General features: G+C 39.0%; 1 protein-coding gene and 1 long non-coding RNA gene across 2 annotated transcripts; one reads left to right on the forward strand and one right to left on the reverse strand.

Annotated features, from left to right (window-relative positions):
- Nucleotides 1-637: 637 nt before the first annotated feature.
- Nucleotides 638-8,114, reverse strand: LOC136279809 (uncharacterized). The gene is made up of 4 exons (XR_010717013.1): nt 7,846-8,114; nt 6,940-7,007; nt 3,324-3,393; nt 638-2,511 (listed from the first exon to the last, which is right to left on the reverse strand). It is a non-coding gene; the product is annotated as an uncharacterized lncRNA (long non-coding RNA).
- An 8,140-nt stretch (nt 8,115-16,254) lies between these two features.
- On the forward strand, nt 16,255-20,082 carry LOC136279209 (trypsin-2-like). Its single transcript, XM_066162804.1, has 5 exons — nt 16,255-16,281; nt 16,673-16,778; nt 17,331-17,520; nt 18,463-18,621; nt 19,680-20,082. The coding sequence occupies exons 1-5, from the start codon at nt 16,255-16,257 to the stop codon at nt 20,080-20,082; spliced, it is 885 nt and encodes a 294-aa protein (XP_066018901.1).
- The last annotated feature ends 3,591 nt before the right edge of the window (nt 20,083-23,673 follow it).

Genomic DNA, 23,673 nt, shown 5'->3' on the forward strand with positions numbered 1-23,673 from the left:
TGTATCCTTATGTCATCTACATTGTACTGTTATTTTAATGCAAAAAAACTCTTGAATAAAAGGACGTTTAAGTTTAACTGTCATGAAAGAATTTGTCAAGGTATAAGAAAGGTAAAATATCGTGCCAGTCGATATTTAACATTGTTTTCTTGTAACAAACTGATGATGTTCTTGCAAGAATGAGGCTGAATGTAGCAAATTATTGCAACTATAAATTAAGTAGAGACAGAAGTAGAAATTGCTATATTAAAACTATAATCTGACAGTATGTCTTTTTCCTTACTGCATATATACAGAATGAAAACACTTAGATAATTTTCATGTGCAAATGAAAATTTTCAATTACTGTAATTAGTAGACTCTGAATTTTTTGTTCGTTATCAACTTCTACAAACTAAATAGTCATTTTTCATTCAAGGGCAAATGAAAATAATGGTTTTGATTAGAGTAATTTCAATAGGCCTGGGTACTGCTGATGAATTACATTAATGTTATTAGATGCTGAATGCCTTGTGACCTTTTGTTTCTTTACATCTTTTAGAGTGATTTTCATTTGCCCATGAAATAAAGAAATGACTATTTAGTTTGTAGTAATTGATAAAGAAGAAAAGAAAAGAAAAAATTCACAGTACACCACTAACTATTGATTACTTTATTCTTTCACGGAAAATGAAAATTACTCTAAACACTAACAGTAAAATACTCGTCAGCTTCAGTGAAACCACTCTAACCAATAAACCAAAACGTATTAACTGAAGTATACTAGCAGTGTAACTCCAAATGGAAACAAACAAATTGGGAGGTAATAGTACAAAATATGCTAAAGTATATTTCACACATTCATGAGAACCACTCCAACAACCCCATAAAATCAACAGTTCACCCGGTAATAACCTTTGGTAATGACTTTTTGTTTTCTTTTGGTTAAGTGTCTAGCACCTGGGGCTGTTCATAATTTAAAGCTATCTCAGACTGAAATTTTTGTCAACCAAGAAAAAGAAAACATAAGAAGACAGCCTGTTTGGCAAAAGACTTACCCCGCTACAACCCTTATTCCACAAAACAAAATTTAATTAAGTCAATACTTGGGAATAAAAATCAAAATAGTGTCCAGTAATAAGTATTAAAATAGTAGCCAATTATACATGGCACCATCTTCCCCCACCCCACCCCAGGAAAGGGTCTTCACACTACATAAGAAACGCCGTTTTCAGCTCGGTATACGTAAGTGAGAAACCTGCATCTCTTACATACCAAGAGAAAAACAGTTACAGGATAGACCAATAATTGCATAAAAAAAAGCTTAGGCAAATGCTAGCACAAAAAACAAAGTTTATTTCCAACAGAAAGCCCGGGTGAACGCAAATATGCATCTAGTTTTTTTAAGGGATCCTCGTATTCTGTATACGCTGACCCAATTATTCAGATCTTGTGATTTTTTTTTTCATTTTTTTCTTTTTATTTATTTTAATTGTTGATTTATCTACAATTTGTATATTAAGATCTGTATGATCAAAGTTGAGTAAATAAATAAATAAATAAATAAATAACGGTTAAAACTCATACTATTCATGACGGTGTTATGCTGAGGTCCAACGTGGCTACCTCATCATGGCGATCTCCGGTCATCGCAATCAAGTAAGCCTCAGAAATTAAATCGGCCGCCCTTTGCGAGAACAACTAAGAGCTTGCTCTGATTTCCCTGCCACACGAGTCACTGCGGCCGAGTTTTACGGCGCTGTCATCCCAAGCAATCTTCATGTTCCAGTAAATAAGGAAGTCGTTCATTCTTTAAACACACACTTGAACAGTTTGTTTTCTAAGAATCATGTGAAGAAAACTTGCGTGTTTTTAAGAGCCACAAGTCGGCCGGATTTCACTTAACATTTCATTTCAGATTCTGTATTAGAGACTAAGAGGCTTCAGGTGAAAGAATTAGATTCAACCTGCCGACCTATTAAGAGAATATCCCCATTTACAAGTGAGCAAAAGTAAGTGTTTCTTTCCATAAATCTTTTGAAGGTTACTAAATACTTAAAGGTAGAAAAATGAAGTACAATTACAAAAATTTATATTTTCATCGATAGGTCTTTTTATCAAAAAATATAAGGCCATTGATAGCCAAATTTCACAGTGGTCGCCGCCAGAGAAAAAGCAACAGTATCTAAATGCATATTCTACGGAAAGCTGGCAGAAGACTGCCCAGGGTAAAAAAACTCTGTGCCAAGTAGAAGAATGCAAATGCTGTCTCTTAACAACACAAGTAGACAGTAGCCTCTTAAAAAAAAGTACAGGTTGTGTGGCGAGCAGAAGGGAGGCATTCATAGAAGTAAAATTCGAGCCAAAGAGCTTTCAGGAAAAAAATCTTCCAACCAACACAAAAAGAAGTGAAAAATGTAGGGTCAGTGATACATAAAAAAGTTGACTCTATATGTAAGAAGCGACTTGGAAAGTCCTTTGGAGAAGTAATATCCATGGTTCCTGAGGATGGGTTGACAAAGAACGTTTCACCTGTTGAGGCAAAAAAGGAAAAAAATCCGTAAAGAAAAGAGAAAGTTTGAAAAAAAAAGTAGAAAAATTCTTTAAAAAAAATTATGTCAACCTTCACCTGGCTCAACGAACATCTTTCGCAGCCAGGAAAAGGCAAAAATGCTAGAATGTTTTGAAACTACTGATGAAGCCAAAAGGAGGGTAAAAAATGCCCTTAAGCGACAGAAGAAGTCACACGTTCCCAGTGCTGTGGATGGAAACCTAGACCAGCTAATGCTGGTTGTGAATGACTGGAAGACTGTGAACTGGTCTGAGAAGGCCAGGGAGTATCAAATAAGGAGAAAAGGGGCAAGTGTTCCACCACCCAATGCTGGGCAAGTTTTGAAGGAGTACCTAAAGTCCCAGAGAGTCAACACTGATACATTTGATCAGAAAAAGAGTAAGTATTTTGTTATCATCAACACCAGCAAATTAAATAATGTGCATGAAGATCCATGTCACTCTGTACTCTAACAGACACTTGAGGTATACATGTACACATACATATAAAAAATAATTTAAAAGAAAAAAAACTGACATCTAACTCAGATTCATTACCAAGTTTAAAGTCTTCCTAATCCATAATGTAATTTGCAGTTACTGATGAGATGGCTAGCTCAAACAAGAAATTCAGATATTTCAAAGTTAAAGTCACCTCAAAACATTTACCAGCTTTACGTACCATCTCTTGATAATTATATATCACTTATATAACCAATCCTCTTACATACATGTGTTCACTTGATGGTCAGTCAGTCAATTATGTTCAATAACTTTTATCCCAGGATTTATACCTTGCTGCTTATACTGCTTCTCCATAACACTTGACCAGATTCCAGAGTTACTGGATGTTAACAGAATTTTCTGGAACAAAAAAATGGCTTAAATAATATTATCCAAGAGAAGAGGGATGAACAACACCAGGAGCTAAGATCTCTCTTTGCTTTAGAAGAGAAACAAATCATTACTAACCCCTCAACACTCCATTACCCCACCCCTTCTTGTCCCATTTTGGATCTCAAAAATTTGTGACATATCAAAGCCATCATATACTGTAATTTCAGGTGGCTTTCAAGAAATGCATATGAATTATAAACAACCTACAAAATCCAAAGTACATGTACCGCAGGTGCATTCCCATTGTACTCAAATAAAATGCAATAATCTAACCTTTAGGCTTACAACAACAACAACAACAACAAGATAAAGAAAGAAAACAAAAAAATCAATAAAACAAACAAACATGTGGGTTTTGCGAAAACATAATATAGAGGTCACTATTTATATATTTTTGTGTATGTGTGTTGTCTAGGACCGAGAATTCGAATAGCAAAAGAAAAGCAAGATGTTGGGGAGATTTCCATGCCTGTTCATCAACCAAACAGCCAAATCAGACAAGTAATACTGGATAAGATAGCTGATAGTTCAACCTGGGTATACCGGTACTGGAAACTGAATACATAAATTTGTCATTACACCCAATGGAAAAATTGAGAAGCACCCTTGCAAGCTAACAGCACAAAAGTATCCCTTGTTTGAAATGAGAGAGATGCTTTAAAAAAAAAAAAAAAAAAAAAAGGAAAATATGTGAGAATCACATCAGATGATGAATACAGCAAGCTAAGCCAGAAGAAGTTGAAGGAAGACTTCCCTTCCTTAATGAGGCATGTACAAGTGAGGAGCCTAATAGGTTGCTTGCTCAATTAAAAAAGGTAGAGAGAACCCGGCACTGGTTATTATGGCACGATCATGCTGGACTAGGAAGTACTGGGATCATGTTATTCCTGGTGCGTGAAATGTACAATGCTGCCATTCACCTGACAAATGAAGAACACTTGGCCAAAAATACCATCACAGAAAAAATTGATGTACAAGCAGAAATAGAACAGCCTCATCTGTAAATGATAGGAATGTGTGACAGTTCAGATGATGACCAGGTACTTTTCATACCAACAAGAAGAGAATGTCTAAGAGATCTATCAAAAGAAGTGCACATTCAAGATGTCAAAATTAAGGATACAATGAGATTCATGAATGGAGATAATTACAAGCACTGAGTTTGAAGATGGAACTCACAAAGGTGGCCATCAGAGTTGTGTTGGCTGTGATGGAGACATGCCTAGTTCATTCAACTTTAATTATATGTCACATTGGAAATACAAGACACTGGAAGAAAAAGAAAAACCGTGTTCTTACAGATCCTGAAGGGAAAAAAGGTGGCCTTTGCCCTTTCAAAAACCTAAAACTTGAGCAGCTGAGAGGAGAACTCTGAGCAAGAGGGGAAGACAAAAGTGGCACAAAGCATCAGTTGCCAGAGAAACTCACAGAATTGCTTGGGGGTACATGCAGAGTTCCTGCATTGTTGTATGGCGAGAGCCAGTTAAGTTTAGAAGAAATAAACCTAAATCAGTATGAAGTCTTATTCTTTGAACCACTTCATTGTTGCCTAAATCACATTTCACAGGTGTTAGAGGAACTCCCTCATCACATCACAGGTGTGGACACACATATGACATTGAAGGAGACACTCTCCATTGCCCTAAAAAGACAAGCTCCACTGCACAGACTGTCATCAAGCACTTCTGCAGGTAACCATTCTCTTAACTGGAAAAGCAGGCAACAGTGTGATGGATTTACTGACAACACTTGCTCAAATGATGGGAATATTTTACACCAAAGAAGACTGTGACTTGCAAACCTTCCATTTAAACATGCACTGGCAATGAGGGCCATACTTACCCCACCCAAGACCATGACCATTTGTAAATTGTATGGTATTGACTATCACAGTGCTATGCATCATGCTTCTGTCATCTACAGGCTAGTGTGTCTTTCATCCATCAATGCTGAGTTATTTGGAAGATTTTTTGACAGAATTGTATACATAACAAGAAAGACATGGAGCAAACATGCTGAAAATTTGGTGCCGAATGCATTTCTTCACATGCTGGGAGAAGATATCACTGCAGAAGAAAATATAGTATACAAGAACAGGAAATTACAAAGTTGTCAAAGAGGTTAATTGATAGAGCCAACACAACAGCAAGCAAAGAATTGTTAACAAAGATGATGGTTCAGTAGAGTTCCATGATGGCCCTAGTGAAGCCACACATCACCCAGAGGGTCCTCGCGTTTTTCAGTTCTGGTCAAGTTCAGTCAAAGCCATTCAAACCAGCTTGGAGACTGCTTGGAAACAATGTTCTGAGAAACCCAAAGAACTGCCCCTATACCAGCTGAGAAGTAAGAGTGGAGAACTAGTTTACAACAAGTTACATCTCAATGATGACAGCCCCTCAGCCGCTGAAGAATGTCAGCCAGAGGAAACTGATCTCAGTACTAAACCACAAGGTATTTTGCATTCAAGTTATAATTAATAATAATCAATGATAAAATTTCAGTGAAATGAAACATGTAAAAATGTACATGTACACTAAATGTAAAGGAAAATAAGCAACCAAATTACACACAACATATTCGTTCCCGTGGCTTCATTTCAGCACAGGAAAATGAGCAGTTGAGAACTAAATTGCTTCCTTAATTACATAGTATAGATCTTGACTTTTGCCTTAGAGTAACTAGGCATACTCAAAGTACTATATCAATACTACAAGGAAATTCATTCACCTGATAACACAAATGTAGCAATTAAATTATAGTCTAGTCCCTTATTTTTTTCTTTTTCTCAAGAACCATCTTGTGAAGACATAGACAATGGTAATGACATGTAAGTTGCTGCAGTTATTTTTAGAGAAGAATCACAACTTGAAAACTTACATGACCAAGAACAAAGAAAGGAACAAGAACCTTAAGAAAATGGCAAAGAGTCTCTAGAGCAAAACCAACTTCCACAGCTTTCAGAGCATGAGACTTGTACTAGGTCAGATGAAAGTAACCACTCCCTCACTTCAAAAACAGCAAAAGCTGCAGAGGTTCACTAGGTAAAACACCTGAAGAGATACCGCTTGAAAAATCGCGTAACAACCTTAACTGCAACCCCAATATTGTGCCAACAGGTATGAGAACCACCTGGCATAAATACAAGTTCTTGTCCTGAAGGCCACTAAACAACTACAGTCTGATATAAAAGTATGGGATGCAACCGTCTCAATGCAGAATAACCAGCTTCCCAATGCTAATGACTATGAGTTGTCAGATGAGGTAACAAGTACTCTTCTCAAGAAAAAAGTTGCTCTGAAATTGCTACAATCCTTGAAGATTACAGTACATTTATAGAGTATTTTGATCAAGCATTCTTACCTTTTTATCCCCTTAAATGATTTAGTCAGACCATTAAAAAAAAGGTAATAAGCTGCTTGAAAGAGATTTTTGTCCATCATTTTCACTGCCAAAAGCTTTGGATTAAGAGCAAATATGTTACTGGTAATTAACACTTCATTACTAATTGCTCACCTTCATCATAAGCAAGTCAAAGATTAAGTGTGACTGCAAGATAGCTGTACTGTTGAGCTATCTTGTCCCTATGGATTGAAAAAAAATACACTGTGAACATGAAATTATAAAAGAAGTCTCATGCAACAGTTTTTACTTAATTTACCTTACTTGACTTAAAATACTAGCATAACTTAGATGGCTTTAATTTTACAAGTTGCACAACATGCCTTGATGAATGTGTGAGTTGAATAAGAATGTTAGTACCGGTAAATATCATAGTTTGGAAAAGGTAATGGTCAGATTCCTATTTATACCATGTTCATGTATGATTGAGAATGTTTGTGTTATTCGTCACAGGCAGGCAAATCAAAGTCATTGCTACCTAAGGTTAAAGACGACATCCCAATTTAGTTTGTCACCCCTCCTCTTAAGATCGATTCAATCTAAAACATATAAATATGTACTTTAAATTTCGCTGCACATGTATAAGAACACATCTGTTGACGTATAGCTTTTTGCTCTATCTCATTAATTCGAAATTTACATACCTTGTAGATTGAGTGATAAATTCTCTTTGTTGAAGTTCATTTAAATACATTTACCCACAAAAGTGTTTTACTGTAAATCACCGTTAAATTTCTAACTCGGGATTGAGCCACGGCATTTAAATTTGATAAACAAACGAAATTTACCCTACGGATAAGTTTTCACTCCGCGGTTTATCAATTTCCACCTCATCCTACACTAACGAGAATGGAAAACGTCCGAAATATACCAAAACACTTTTAATCCCTAATTTAGTAAACGAAAAATGTGCTTTCCTTGAATGAAACGTTCGTTATTTGGATTTACGCCTCAGAGCAGTATGGAAGCTACGGCAAATTAGAGCTAATTTGTCGAATTAAACACAAAACTACCACTCACCTCAGCTGTAGACCCCACATCTGCCCGAAAACTACATCTTCTGAAAAAATATGCGGTAGATATCCATCTTCGCCTCCTCAAAAGCGTAAACGCTCTCTAATCTAAACTTCGCACACGCCACGCTATCACAGCCGCCATTATTTTTAGACTTCAAACTCTGCTGGGGTCTCGAACCAAATGAAACCAAAGCATTATATTTTGACATTTTTGACAGCTTTTATCTTGTACAGTCAATCAGATTATTTGAACCAATCCTTCGTGTTCCAGCTGCCTCCTCAGTATAGTTTGAATCTTTGTTCTTAGATGATATCCACAGTATTATTACTTGTTACTATAGTAACAAATTATTATTATTATTATTATTATTATTACTAGTAATAACCACAGGTTAGGAAGTGCGTGCGAGGGCTATGCATGATTTGTTTCACTGAGGTTAAAGATTTCATTGTAAAACAGTGGCGTTGTGTTCTTTTCCATTTTGGGCATTTATATTTGCAGCGCAATAAAGGTTGCATAGTGTGGGTGATTGTTTTCCCATAAACGAGACAAAGAGACCTAAGAGTGGTTTTACTGACCTTGTGAAACAGTAACACCAGTTTGATTATACACCAGTTCTATTTTGTGTTGGGTTTGACAAAATGGTTGTTTTTTCACGTTGTAAATAAAAACACTGTTGATTATAAAATGGACATATTGATTGAGTCAAGGTCATTTGATGTAATGGAACAATGATTTATTTGAAATTGTAATGGAAAGAGAAATGTATCAATATTGTTTTGAACTATATCTGTTAAAAACACAAACTATTTGTTAATAAAACTGATACGAAATGACTGTATTGTATATAACTATTCTTGCATAGATGAGTGAAAGGACATTCATTAAATGTTCATTTAAAAACTGGAATGCAAAGTAATTTACAAATACAATGTTGTAGTTGTTACGACATATTATTTTGTTAGTCACATTTGTATGTAACTTTTCTAAATAGATCAATGAAAACACATTCATGCACTACAATGTTCATGTTGAAACTGTAACTATAACATAACTTTCTGATTTCTTGTAAGTGTTGGCAGCTGATTCAACGTGATGTTTGAAGCTACTGCGGGGTTACTTTGTTTGGCATTATCTGACAAAGACGACGAGGGGGTACTTGTGAAAGTTACATCGCTGTTGGTCATTTGTAGCAAAGCTGTGGTTTGATTTACAAGAAATTGCCCAATGGATCAACGCCAAGGTCAATGGACGCACAGCTCTCGATCGCTCTACAGTTCAAGTCTTCAATGGATCAACGCCAAGGTCAATGGACGCACAGCTCTCGCTCTACAGTTCAACAACGCCAAGGAGGAACACAGATCTCTCGCAATGGCCGGAAGATTTCGATACCCGACAACAACAGACACGAACAGGAAACGTTCCGATCACAAGTTCACACGCTCGCGTGGTCAAAGCGCCTATGCTCAAATTACGTCCTTTCATTTCATTGGTTCTTAGTGTCCCTAGGGACAAATATTTGGAAGGACGACTTTTTTTGCTAAATTCGAGTTACTGCAAGGCTATATAACTGCCGCGCATGCGTTTGTAACCAATGTTAGCTCCGCTGGTCGCCCGCAATTATTATTATTATTATTGTTACTCGCCTTAGGTGGTGCGCCGTGCCACTTACGAATTGAAATCATTAGCATATCACCTTTTTCTTTCTTGGATAAATTGGACGAGGTGCACTTTCATCAATAACAGACGAAGTAAGAGCCTACTTCTCTAAGCGTATCGAGAGTGGAACATGGGAATTGTTAGCCTTATCCTGGGCGCCTGTTTATTTTTTCCGCTACGGATTGATTGTGGAAGAAGCGAGCTGAATCCATTCATTCAATGGACAAGACGTCATCCAAAGTAAGAGCCATGGTAAAAGTTTGCGAGCGTGGCTAATCGTCACCTCAGATAACAGATAACAGCTTTAAAAAAAACGTAAAATAAGGGTTATAAATACTATAACGCAATGATGAAGCAAACAATTTTTATGGATAAACTGTTTGGTCCAACTGTTCAAGTGATAACATAAAGAGAATTTTCATGCTTCAACAACGCGCTACCCGAGGTATCGTGGGAGCAAGCAAAGTATAGAAGAGCGTTGAACTCTTTAAGGAATTAGAGTGGCTTCCTTTTTATGACGAAGTCAAGTTGAATAAGAGCGTTTTAGTTTTAAAGCGTTTACTAGGAAGTTGTCTTGCATATATGTACGATATACATTTAATGCAGACCTATACTCACGAACTGGTCGTTTTAGTAAAATTACATCTCCAACGCCACCGTCTCAATCGGTGGGTGAGGGAGGTCCTTCAGCGTATCCGTCCGACAAGGCTGTGGAACCAGCTCCCTACTAGTCTAAAAAAAGAGGCGACAACAGTTGCTTCTTTCAGAAAGGCCCTTCAGAGACATTTTCTAACGAGTTACGATGAGGTAGAAAATTTTAGTCCGAATGCCATAGTAAATAATATCCCACCTGCCCTCGTTTCAATCGCAGAACGAGGAGGGAGTTCCTTTAGGGACGAGCTACGATCAAGTAGAAAATTTTAGTCCGAATGCCATAGTAAATAATATCCCACCTGCCCTCGTTTCAATCGCGGAACGAGGAGGGAGTTCCTTTAGGGACGAGCTACGATCAAGTAGAAAATTTTAGTCCGAATGCGATAATAAATAATATCCCACCTGCCCTCGTTTCAATCGAGGAGGTCCTTTTAGGGACGAGTTACGATGAAGTAGAAAATTTTAGTCCGAATGCGATAGTAAATAATATCCCGCCTGCCCTCGTTTCAATCGCGGAACGAGGATGGAGGTCCTTTAGCGTATCCGTCCGAGACGGCTGTTGAACCAGCTCCTTACTAATCTAAAAAAAGAGGCGACAACAGTTGCTTCTTTCAGAAAGGCCCTTCACAGACATTTTCTAACGAGTTATGATGTAGTAGAAAATTTTAGTCCGCATGCGATAGTAAATAATATCCCGCCTGCCCTCGTTTCAATCGCGGAACGAGGATGGAGGTCCTTTAGCGTATCCGTCCGAGACGGCTGTCGAACCAGCTCCTTACTAATCTAAAAAAAGAGGCGACAACAGTTGCTTCTTTCAGAAAGGCCCTTCACAGACATTTTCTAACGAGTTATGATGAAGTAGAAAATTTTAGTCCGAATGCGATGGTAAATAATATCCCGCCTGCCCTCGTTTCAATCGCGGAACGAGGAGGGAGTTCCTTTAGGGACGAGCTACGATCAAGTAGAAAATTTTAGTCCGAATGCCATAGTAAATAATATCCCACCTGCCCTCGTTTCAATCGCGGAACGAGGAGGGAGTTCCTTTAGGGACGAGCTACGATCAAGTAGAAAATTTTAGTCCGAATGCGATAATAAATAATATCCCACCTGCCCTCGTTTCAATCGAGGAGGTCCTTTTAGGGACGAGTTACGATGAAGTAGAAAATTTTAGTCCGAATGCGATAGTAAATAATATCCCGCCTGCCCTCGTTTCAATCGCGGAACGAGGATGGAGGTCCTTTAGCGTATCCGTCCGAGACGGCTGTCGAACCAGCTCCTTACTAATCTAAAAAAAGAGGCGACAACAGTTGCTTCTTTCAGAAAGGCCCTTCACAGACATTTTCTAACGAGTTATGATGTAGTAGAAAATTTTAGTCCGCATGCGATAGTAAATAATATCCCGCCTGCCCTCGTTTCAATCGCGGAACGAGGATGGAGGTCCTTTAGCGTATCCGTCCGAGACGGCTGTTGAACCAGCTCCTTACTAATCTAAAAAAAGAGGCGACAACAGTTGCTTCTTTCAGAAAGGCCCTTCACAGACATTTTCTAACGAGTTATGATGTAGTAGAAAATTTTAGTCCGCATGCGATAGTAAATAATATCCCGCCTGCCCTCGTTTCAATCGCGGAACGAGGATGGAGGTCCTTTAGCGTATCCGTCCGAGACGGCTGTTGAACCAGCTCCTTACTAATCTAAAAAAAGAGGCGACAACAGTTGCTTCTTTCAGAAAGGCCCTTCACAGACATTTTCTAACGAGTTATGATGTAGTAGAAAATTTTAGTCCGAATGCGATAGTAAATAATATCCCGCCTGCCCTCGTTTCAATCGCGGAACGAGGATGGAGGTCCTTTAGCGTATCCGTCCGAGACGGCTGTCGAACCAGCTCCTTACTAATCTAAAAAAAGAGGCGACAACAGTTGCTTCTTTCAGAAAGGCCCTTCACAGACATTTTCTAACGAGTTATGATGTAGTAGAAAATTTTAGTCCGCATGCGATAGTAAATAATATCCCGCCTGCCCTCGTTTCAATCGCGGAACGAGGATGGAGGTCCTTTAGCGTATCCGTCCGAGACGGCTGTTGAACCAGCTCCTTACTAATCTAAAAAAAGAGGCGACAACAGTTGCTTCTTTCAGAAAGGCCCTTCACAGACATTTTCTAACGAGTTATGATGTAGTAGAAAATTTTAGTCCGCATGCAATAGTAAATAATATCCCGCCGCCTGCCCTCGTTTCAATCGCGGAACGAGGATGGAGGTCCTTTAGCGTATCCGTCCGAGACGGCTGTCGAACCAGCTCCTTACTAATCTAAAAAAAGAGGCGACAACAGTTGCTTCTTTCAGAAAGGCCCTTCACAGACATTTTCTAACGAGTTATGATGAAGTAGAAAATTTTAGTCCGAATGCGATGGTAAATAATATCCCGCCTGCCCTCGTTTCAATCGCGGAACGAGGAGGGAGTTCCTTTAGGGACGAGCTACGATCAAGTAGAAAATTTTAGTCCGAATGCCATAGTAAATAATATCCCACCTGCCCTCGTTTCAATCGCGGAACGAGGAGGGAGTTCCTTTAGGGACGAGCTACGATCAAGTAGAAAATTTTAGTCCGAATGCGATAATAAATAATATCCCACCTGCCCTCGTTTCAATCGAGGAGGTCCTTTTAGGGACGAGTTACGATGAAGTAGAAAATTTTAGTCCGAATGCGATAGTAAATAATATCCCGCCTGCCCTCGTTTCAATCGCGGAACGAGGATGGAGGTCCTTTAGCGTATCCGTCCGAGACGGCTGTCGAACCAGCTCCTTACTAATCTAAAAAAAGAGGCGACAACAGTTGCTTCTTTCAGAAAGGCCCTTCACAGACATTTTCTAACGAGTTATGATGTAGTAGAAAATTTTAGTCCGCATGCGATAGTAAATAATATCCCGCCTGCCCTCGTTTCAATCGCGGAACGAGGATGGAGGTCCTTTAGCGTATCCGTCCGAGACGGCTGTTGAACCAGCTCCTTACTAATCTAAAAAAAGAGGCGACAACAGTTGCTTCTTTCAGAAAGGCCCTTCACAGACATTTTCTAACGAGTTATGATGTAGTAGAAAATTTTAGTCCGCATGCGATAGTAAATAATATCCCGCCTGCCCTCGTTTCAATCGCGGAACGAGGATGGAGGTCCTTTAGCGTATCCGTCCGAGACGGCTGTCGAACCAGCTCCTTACTAATCTAAAAAAAGAGGCGACAACAGTTGCTTCTTTCAGAAAGGCCCTTCACAGACATTTTCTAACGAGTTATGATGAAGTAGAAAATTTTAGTCCGAATGCGATAGTAAATAATATCCCGCCTGCCCTCGTTTCAATCGCGGAACGAGGAAGGAGGTCCTTTAGGGACGAGCTATGATGAAGTAGAAAATTTAAGTCCGAATGCGATGATAAATAATATCTTGCCTGCCCTCATTTCAATCGAGGAGGTCATTTTAGGGACGAGCTACGATGAAGTAGAAAATTTTTAGTCCGAATGCGATAATAAATAATATCCCGCCTGCCCTCGTTTCAATCGCGGAACGAGGAGGGAGGTCCTTTAGCGTATCCGTCCGAGAAGGCTGTCGAACCAGCTCCTTACTAATCTAAAAAAAAAAAACTACAACAGTTGCTTCTTTCAGAAAGGCCCTATACAGACATTTTCTAAAGAGTTACGATGAAGTAGAAAATTTTTAGTTTGAATGCGATAGTAAATAATATCCCGCCTGCCCTCGTTTCAATCGCGGAACGAGGAGGGAAGTCCTTTAGGGTATCCGTCCGAGAAGGTTGTCGAACCATGAAAATTCTCTAGGCTGTCGAACCAGCTCCTTACTAATCTAAAAAAAGAGGCGACAACAGTTGCTTCTTTCAGAAAGGCCCTATACAGATATTTTCTAACGAGTTACGATGAAGTAGAAAATTTTAGTCCGAATGCGATAGTAAATAATATCCCGCCTGCCCTCGTTTCAATCGCGGAACGAGGAAGGTGGTCCTTTAGGGACGAGTTACGATGAAGTAGAAAATTTTTAGTCCGAATGCGACAATAAATAATATCCCGCCTGCCCTTGTTTCAATCGCGGAACGAGGAAGGAAGTCCTTTAGGGTATCCGTCTGAGAAGGTTGTCGAACCAGCTCCCTACTAACCTAAAAAAAGAGGCGACAACAGTTGCTTCTTTCAGAAAGGCCCTTCACAGACATTTTCTAACGAGTTATGATGTAGTAGAAAATTTTAGACCGAATGCGACAGTAAATAATATCCCGCCTGCCCTCGTTTCAATCGCGGAACGAGGATGGAGGTCCTTTAGCGTATCCGTCCGAGACGGCTGTCGAACCAGCTCCTTACTAATCTAAAAAAAGAGGCGACAACAGTTGCTTCTTTCAGAAAGGCCCTTCAGAGACATTTTCTAACAAGTTATGATGAAGTAGAAAATTTTAGTCCGAATGCGATAGTAAATAATATCCCACCTGCCCTCGTTTCAATCGCGGAACGAGGAGGGAGGTCCTTTAGCGTATCCGTCCGAGAAGGCTGTCGAACCAGCTCCTTACTAATCTAAAAAAAGAGGCGACAACAGTTGCTTCTTTCAGAAAGGCCCCATACAGACATTTCTAACGAGTTACGATGAAGTAGAAAATTTTAGTCCGAATGCGATAGTAAATAATATCCCGCCTGCCCTCGTTTCAATCGCGGAACGAGGAGGGAAGTCCTTTAGGGTATCCGTCTGAGAAGGTTGTCGAACCAGCTCCCTACTAACCTAAAAAAAGAGGCGACAACAGTTGCTTCTTTCTGAAAGGCCCTTCACAGACATTTTCTAGCGAGTTACGATGAAGTAGAAAATTTTAGTCCGAATGCGATAGTAAATAATATCCCGCCTGCCCTCGTTTCAATCGCGGAACGAGGAGGGAGGTCCTTTAGGGTATCCGTCCGAGAAGGCTGTGGAACCAGCTCCCTACTAACCTAAAAAAAGAGGCGACAACAGTTGCTTCTTTCAGAAAGGCCCTTCACAGACATTTTCTAACGAGTTACGATGAAGTAGAAAATTTTAGTCCGAATGCGATAGTAAACTAAATCTCGCCTGCCCTCGTTTCAATTGCGAAACTCGATAAACTGGAAACCACTCCCAACCTCCTGCGTGTTTACATCAGGCTATGTAAACACGGAAACCATTTTACATTTCTTCAGTATAACACCGTAGTTTATGTGATAAAAGATTTAGCTAATTTCAGAACACCAAATTTGCCATCTAGTGCATCCAGCCGACGGGGATTTAGTTGTACTTGTATATCACAGTTGTTACGCAGCCTGCACATTGGCGAAAATCCCTCATGTACCCAAGGACGGTGAACTTTGATTATATCATATTATCGATCATATCGAACGCCAAAACGATTCAGAGACTTGTACTATCTTGTCGCAACCTTAATTAGTTTCATTCAAATGTGACAAAAACATAGGCAACTTTTTGGTCAGACGTTCATTTCAAACCAATAACCAACCTAGGACTTTCAAATGCGCTCGCTCACGGTGCAAGACTTGTCCTTTCATTCATAATGTAGAGAAAATGTCGGGACCCACGAGATTCATTAAGATCATTGATCACGTTACGCACACCCCTTTCTTGTCATGATCTCAATAGAACAGTAAATAGATTTGTATTTTATATAAACACTTTCGGACCATTTTCCTAGACAAAGAGTGTTACCTTGACAAATTACAATTAAATGTTACTTCTGTTGTGATAAGCTCTTCAGTCGATTGACTTAAGAAAGCTGCACCACCCTCTCGACCGATAACAATTTGATTTTCGCACCAATAACTCGCGTTTGAACACCATTGGTATTTTTATTAATTTCGATTGAGAGTTCTAATCAAGTTCTAAAAATTTTTATTATTGAGCACACGTTTCTCCGAAATACATTGTATAGTTTGACCCTTTATCACGTACTCATTTCATCTTCGCAAATATTTAATTTCTTTAACGCCGACTTTGTTGCAGACCTAGTAGTTACTGTAGGATCCGTCAGGGAGATCATAACCTCGATGTTAACGAGGGTACTGAAGAAGGCATTCATGCCAAGATTCCTATCGGCAGCGAAATGGCAGTCATTGGAGTAAATAAGAAGGTACACTGTAATTTGTGTTTGCTTCCTTCGGTCCCCTTTTCCTTTTTTCATAATCTGAGAGCATCGACACTCGTAGAATACAGAATAAAAGAAATTTGCGGTTTCATGACAATCTAAGCAATCCATGGGCATATTGCAAAGGAGCTATTTATTGTTTGGCCACCTAAAAAAATTTAATTCAAGATACCAATTTGTTTTCAAATTCGTATTCACATTCTCCATTCATCTCCACAATTCTCTTTCATGATACATTATTTTCATTTTCAATGTTTAACTTTGTATGCGTGTTTGCTTGTTTTGTGTTGAATGAAAATCGACCGTGTTATGTGGTGTGAGAGGGAAAAGGAAAGCTTTTGTAGCCATCGATGACATAACGTTTTCGGATAACTAGGGACCCAGGCCTCCTACGACAGGCCGGCCAACACCTCCATCACAAACTGGTCAACCTTGGCCTCCACCACCAAACACTCCTCTGATATCTAGGACGTACCCGCCAGGTAAAGAAAAGTAATATTTTCTCAATATAATCCTGAATTGCAGGCGAACCAGAAATGTTACCAGTGGTAAATTCAGTTCACTTGGAAACGCACGGAAACAATAAAAATTAAGTATAGGAGGGAACACTAGTTGCAGCGCTCAAAAAGATTAACTTAACTCCTGCTAATGTGTGAATAGAACATAAGATGCAAAATAAATAGCTAGATGATTGAGTGCTTTAGATAAATTATAATTTTTTTTATAAGCATTAAGGTTTCCGAGTCTACCACGCAAATGTTCACATTTTTCCATTTTGTTTCTCCTGTTTTGGTTTGCTTGTAACTTTTTATTTTCCCCTTGGACGGTTTGTCTTTCCTTTGTGTATACCAATTAGAGGAGCAAATATTTGCTCAAATCCTCAATTACGACCCTCATATTCCTCACACAACTACAAATGTTATTGCTGAGGTTATTAGCGAGCGCATCCCTTTTTCTTACTTGCATGAAAATCCTTTTCGTATTGAATCATCAACGGTCAGCTCAGTCATTCTATACTGTTGCTTCTTCCACAGGCTCTTGCGGTAAAGGTCCTATTGCAAGGATTGTCCGAGGCAAGGAAGCAAAAAGAGGTGACTATCCTTGGCAAGCCCTTCTCCAAAAGAACGGTTGTCAGTTCTGCGGTGGAACCTTGATTAGTCCAGAATGGGTAATGTCTGCAGCTCATTGTGTGGAGGGTGAAAAGCCTGAAAATATCATTATTCGGTGAGGACCTCATATATTCTAAGGTCTACATCTTACAAGCTTATTTTATCCTTCTGGGCCGGGTTGTTCGAAAGGGGATCAATGTTACCTTGGATAAAAAGTTAACCTTGGCTTCAATTTCTCATTTAGAAGAGTGCGCATGAGAGCAAACGTTTTTGTTGGATCTTTTCAGTATGAAGAAGAAAAAACGCCAAAGAAAAATCTCTTTGCAGAGCAATAAAACCAAATCCAAAATTTACACTAAACTTGGGTTAAGGTTAATCGTGTTTTGAACAACCCAGCTCAGCTGGTGTACAGGAAACAGAGCTCGAACAAATTTCACGGAAACGCCAACCCTTTCCCACCTCCCCTTCCCCCTACCCACCTCCCCTTCCCCCTCCCCACCTCCCCCTCCCCCTCCCCACCTCCCCTTCCCCCTCCCCACCTCCCCCTCCCCCTCCCCACCTCCCCTTCCCCCTCCCCACCTCCCCCTCCCCCTCCCCACCTCCCCTTCCTCCTCTCCACCTCCCCTTCCCCCTTCCCACCTCCCCTTCCTCCTCCCCACCTCCCCTTCCCCCTTCCCACCTCCCCTTTCCCCTTCCCCTTCCCACCTCCCCTCCCCCTTCCCCTTCCCACCTCCCCTCCCCCTTCCCCCTTCCCCCTTCCCCCTTCCCACCTCCCCTTCCCCCTTCTCCCTTCTCACCTCCCCTCCCCCCTTCCCAACTCCCCTTCCCCCTCCCTTCTCCTTAAAAAAAATTAATTAATTAATAAGAGACATACACCCACCCCCTAACAGATACTGGTCACGTGCAAGTTTTCTTAACAATATTTTCACGGTAAACATCCCTTTCACTACGATAACCTTAATTTCGACTCTTTTTTATCTTTTTTAAGCGGAGGCTTTACAAAGATCAGATTGGATTTAGATCTTTTCTACTTTTGATTTTTTTCTGATATTAATAGGATGGGTGCACTTTATCGAGTAGACAAACCTTCCACATCTCAAGGTGAACAGAAGTTCTCGGTGACGCAAATTATTATGCACGAGTCCTACAACCACCCAAAAGGAATGAGTTATGACGTTGCCCTCCTGAAGCTTGAGAGACCTGCTACTCTTGACGAGTAAGTAGACCCCAAATATATGAGTTTTCATTTACTGGCGCGTTATTCCTTTTCTACAAGGATTTCCGGCCCTAAGAAAAACCATAACAGCACACTTGTAAAATTCCGAAAAATGTTCGCAGTAAAACTTCTCTAACATCCCAGTGCTGTTGTTTGTCCGCTTTTCGCCTGACCTCAATTACCTTATTGAATATCATCATTTTATGATTTTTTTTCCTGTTGATATTCGTAAGCGAGGGCTTGCTGTCCTTTTTGCAAAACAAAATGAAATGAAAATCTTTATTTTGCGAAGTGAACTCGCAATATGTAATTTGTAAAATGGAAATCTGTAAATTGCCAAATGGAAATCTGTAATTTGCGAAATTGCAAAACAAGAAATGCGGAAAACTTAAAGTAAAAATCATGAGTCCAAAACCTCGCCTCGTAAGTCCACAACATTTTGACCTTTGTGATAAAGAATATTGTTTTCGATAAGAGAACAGACCACGCCAAACCACCATTTAAATCTACACGCGTCCATCTGTTATTCTCAATGAATCTCATAATCAAAAATCTTAAGAAGGTAAGTTCTTTCTCCTTTTCAGATCAAATACCATATGACTTCCAAAGCCATCTTCACAAATAAACATGAATTTGAAAGTTAATACTATTTCAATTTGTCAAATTGTCCACCGCGCTTTTAAAATGTTTCCCTACATTTGGTTACCAGTCCCTTCGCCAATTTTAAACAGAGAAATGGAGCAAAAATGTTTTTGGTTAATTCTACCAGTCATTACTTATTGCCGGGGAGGGGCAAGGTTGGGGGATTCTTGGGTGCCACATGGTTGTCAGGGGTGTCGTGGGGAACAAAGAAGGAATAAGTAAAAAGGGGTACTGTATACGTAGAAACTTGGCTACCGATGAGGGGGCAACATCGGAATACTTAGAAAGTCTTAACAGATTAGGTTTAACTGTGGCAAAACAAGTCATCCAATTAATAATGACCAGCTCAAAGAGAATATAAAATATTCTCTTGCCATTCCCTAATATTTATTTGGTATTTATTTATTTATTTCAAGCTTCACAAATCTCGCTTGCCTACCTTCATCTGATCCAACCCCTGGATCATTATGCACTATCACCGGGTGGGGCTACTTAAAAGAAGATGGAGAGAAACCCGAAAAGCTACAAGTAATGCAAGTTCCCATAATGTCCAAAGAAACCTGTGAAGGATATTACCGAAATGAAATACACGAGTCTATGCTGTGTGCAGGACTTCCAGAGGGAGGCAAAGACTCCTGTAAAGGAGATAGTGGTGGTCCAATGGTTTGCAAGGATTCCGATGGCAGGTACAGTGTACATGGTGTAACCAGCTGGGGATATGGCTGCGCACTACCGGGAAGGCCTGGTGTCTATGCCAGAGTTTCCTTTCTCATCAAATGGATTGAAGACAAGATAAATGGATATCAGAGGGATCTGTGAGGTTATGAATGGTCACGCACTTGGGGAATGGAGTTCAATGTCAAAAAGTGTAAGGTTTTTAAGGGTAGCGCGCATTAAATGTATCTATGAGAGACAGCATGTTCTTGATGAAACTAAGTTGGAGCATGTTCCCATTGAAAAAACAATTTGGGTATTTTGATCAGCCACTATTTAAGCTGGAATCCCCACGTTAATATTATCGTTTCCGAAGCCCAAAGAATGCTTAATTTGCTCTAGAGGACATGTTAATTATAAGATATAACCGACATTAGAACTTAAAAGCTACTTTATATTACTTGATAATAATTGTTTAATTTTGTTTTGATAAGTTCAGTGCCAATTTTGTATCGCAAGAAATTTTTTAATTATTTAAAAATTTTTGTTAACCCTTTAACTCCCATGAGTGACCAAGACAGAATTTCTCCTTACAATATCAATACAATATCAACCAGATATGAGACGAGAATAAAGAAAAATATCAATTTGGGGATAATTAGTTGATTGAATATTAAATTCTCTGAACTAGCATCATAAGAATTGTATGGTTGACAGTAAGGAGAATTACGAATTTGATATGGGAGTTAAAGGGTTAAGCAAACTTTTAGAAAAACAGTGACGATAATTTTAGTTTAGCGCCTTATGAGACGGCTTACGTTTCATCTTTAATCTTAAATAAAAATCCAGTTCAACCAATTTGAGAACAGTTTTCAACAGAATAGAAGATTCCTTATAATAAGCTGCTCTTATTATTTACCTGGTTAAAATACGAATGTTAAAAAAAATACTCTGCACTCTTAATCGATAGATATTTTATTTTTACCGTCTAGTTTCTGCCATAACAGAGCCTCATTTGTTCGATGATTGTTTCGAAGTCCACCGCAGGGTTATTGAGCTGTTTTTGCAAAATGCACAACGGAATAAATAAGTTGGTTTACATTGTAGAAACGTAATATGCCTGAACAACTGTTCCGTTAATTATGGTTTTGCGGAGGCTTCCAAAGTAACTTGTTGAATCAACTTGTGATTATTATCGATCTCAATATTGACAGATCAGATTATTGTCAATGTTAGGAACAAGCACCTGAACAAAAAAAAAAGTTATTATATCTTTGATAAGGCTTTTCTTTATTATTGTAACAGCTCTCACTATGACTGCTAAAAGGACGTTGAAATGCTCTATGCAATAAAGAACAGTTATAATACGGTTCAACGGCTTTTTTTTAATTACTGACGGCTATATATTCTCACATGAGAAATTTGAAAGTACGTTAAATTGTTTCTTATCGATATTCTACCTCTTAGGAACTCTATCACTGACTGAGAACAGAAACTCCGACGGCAAATTTTATTTTCCAATTGGAACTCAGTATTACTTACATACTTTATGTTGAAGTTGGGGTGTGTTGCCCTAAGAGACGGTAAACACATCCGGCCATTTGCGAAATTCTAACAAAAAATTTAAATATATTTTTTAATCGACGCCTTTCCCAGCGTTGCCATTGTGACTGCTTAAGGATTCTATTAATTAACTTTTCAAATGTTTTAAGGCCTTCGATTGATTCTCGGCCACTCGATCGCAACAGTTAGATCAAGTTAAAAGCCCTTCAATATAATTTCATTTATTGTCCATACTTTTTCCTTTTTCATTCTAACGACGGAATTTGAGGAGTGCTCGCTCAAATCTGGTGTGCAGACCCTTTAAGTATTTTCCTTCGTCTTTTTGAATTGTTATGCAGGTAACCGCTGTCCTTTGAGTCCCGGGAACCCATTCTCCATTTCCTGTTCCCCGTTTCTGGTTTCAGCGACGTACCCCGCTGGAAGTTATTGTCCGATTTTAAGCGTTAACATTCCGTTTTGGACGCTCTGTTGCGATCTAAGACACGGCTATTATCCGGTTTTGGAAGCTTAGGTCTGATGTAAGCCGCTATCGTCCCTCCTTGAGACTATAGTCCAATTAAAGACGCTATTTCAGATTTAAGACACTATCGTTCAGTTTGAACGCTTATTTTCGATTAAAGACGCATCCACTTTTAAAGTTTCTCGCCAAAAAGGTTTTCATTTCCACTTGAAACCGACCGTGCTTTCCTGACATCGAATTTTTATTCCTTTACAAGAGAATACGAGCTGAGAGAACTGATCCTCTTTACCCGCTTCCCCTCCAATCAAGATTTATTAGATCTGCACAAGGGATACTGAGAAAGCTTTTTTCCATATCCACATCTATACAAGGCTTCGCATTTTTTTCTTTTTTGTTTGTTACCCACCTAGCTTATCATGCAACAAATGGACTAATTAGCACAATCAGCTTATCTATTTTGTTTCCTTTTTTGAGCAATCTTCCTTTTAACTTGACGACATTAATTTGACAGTTTGCACAGTTCGCAAGGAAAGGTCTCATCAACTCGAGCTGATGCGCAAAATATTGTCACTTACGTTTTCGCATTTTATTTTTCAACCAACGGAAAACGCCTCAAAAATTGTGCCGGCCACAGTATTTCATTCGCAGCGTTTGACAAAATATAACAATTAACACTTAATGTCGCTGTTCTCTTGGGCGGTTTTTGCTGAGAATCAAATTTGGCTCGTGACACAAAAAATGGAGAATTATTCAACAGCCAGCTATTTTTTAATATTCGATCCAAACCTTGGGAAAGAATGGAATTGAGAAAAATTTCGGTCAATAAGTCGACATTTGTAATCGCTCCTAGATAGGTGGAACACCATTTAAGCCTCGTTTTTCTTTATAAAATAATGAATTTGAAAGAGAAAAACTTTTTTTTTTAATTTGACTGATACAGTGGAAAAAAAGAATGCATGAAAACATTGAGTGTGTATATTTTTTCTGTCTCCTGTCCCCTCTCACCCTTTATTTGGATCATATTATATTTACCTGATAGTTTTTCTTGTACTTTCCTCGGATTCCTATATGTTTACTTTGTCTTTATTTTTATGAAATTAAACTGAAAGTTTTCATTTTAAAATATATTTCTTTCCAATGTAAAAACACCTTTTGTGTGCTTTTTTACAAAAAAAATTGTCTGTATCACTTCAGCGTCACATCAACTGGCCATTCTTTCCTATAATTACAATAGAATTCGTCACATACCTCTCTTAAATTACGCTAAAATTCAGCCAACGCCTCGAGTTATTTGTCTTGTAACCTCGAACTCTTTTGTTACCTAATATAACACTCAGTCAGCAAATTTTTGTTTGATCAGCTGAAGGACTGCAAAAAAGTTTCAATTGTATCAAACGTATTTTTATAGTGTTGTTTACTTATTGTTGAAAAGAGGAGACAGCTGCGAAACGCTTTAGCAGGTCTCGTGCAAACAAAGTGCTACGCGCGGGTCCACTCTTCCACGTCTTTTAAGTTCCCTCGGTATTTTTGTTTGAATGTATTGGAGTCTTTGTAAAGGCTCTCATAAGATTTCTCAAGTCAAAGAAAAAAAGGCTTGTAAAATTTTAAGTTTCTGATAGAGTTCTAAGTTCTTTACGTATTCCAAAGGATTATGAAGACCAAAACTGTGGACCCCGCGTTTTATTCAGAGAGGCTTTGTTCAGGGAGATTGAAATGCATCACGGTAGTCAACG

This window comes from Pocillopora verrucosa, chromosome 1 (genome assembly GCF_036669915.1).
Source record: "Pocillopora verrucosa isolate sample1 chromosome 1, ASM3666991v2, whole genome shotgun sequence".
Classification (NCBI taxonomy): Eukaryota; Metazoa; Cnidaria; class Anthozoa; order Scleractinia; family Pocilloporidae; genus Pocillopora; species Pocillopora verrucosa.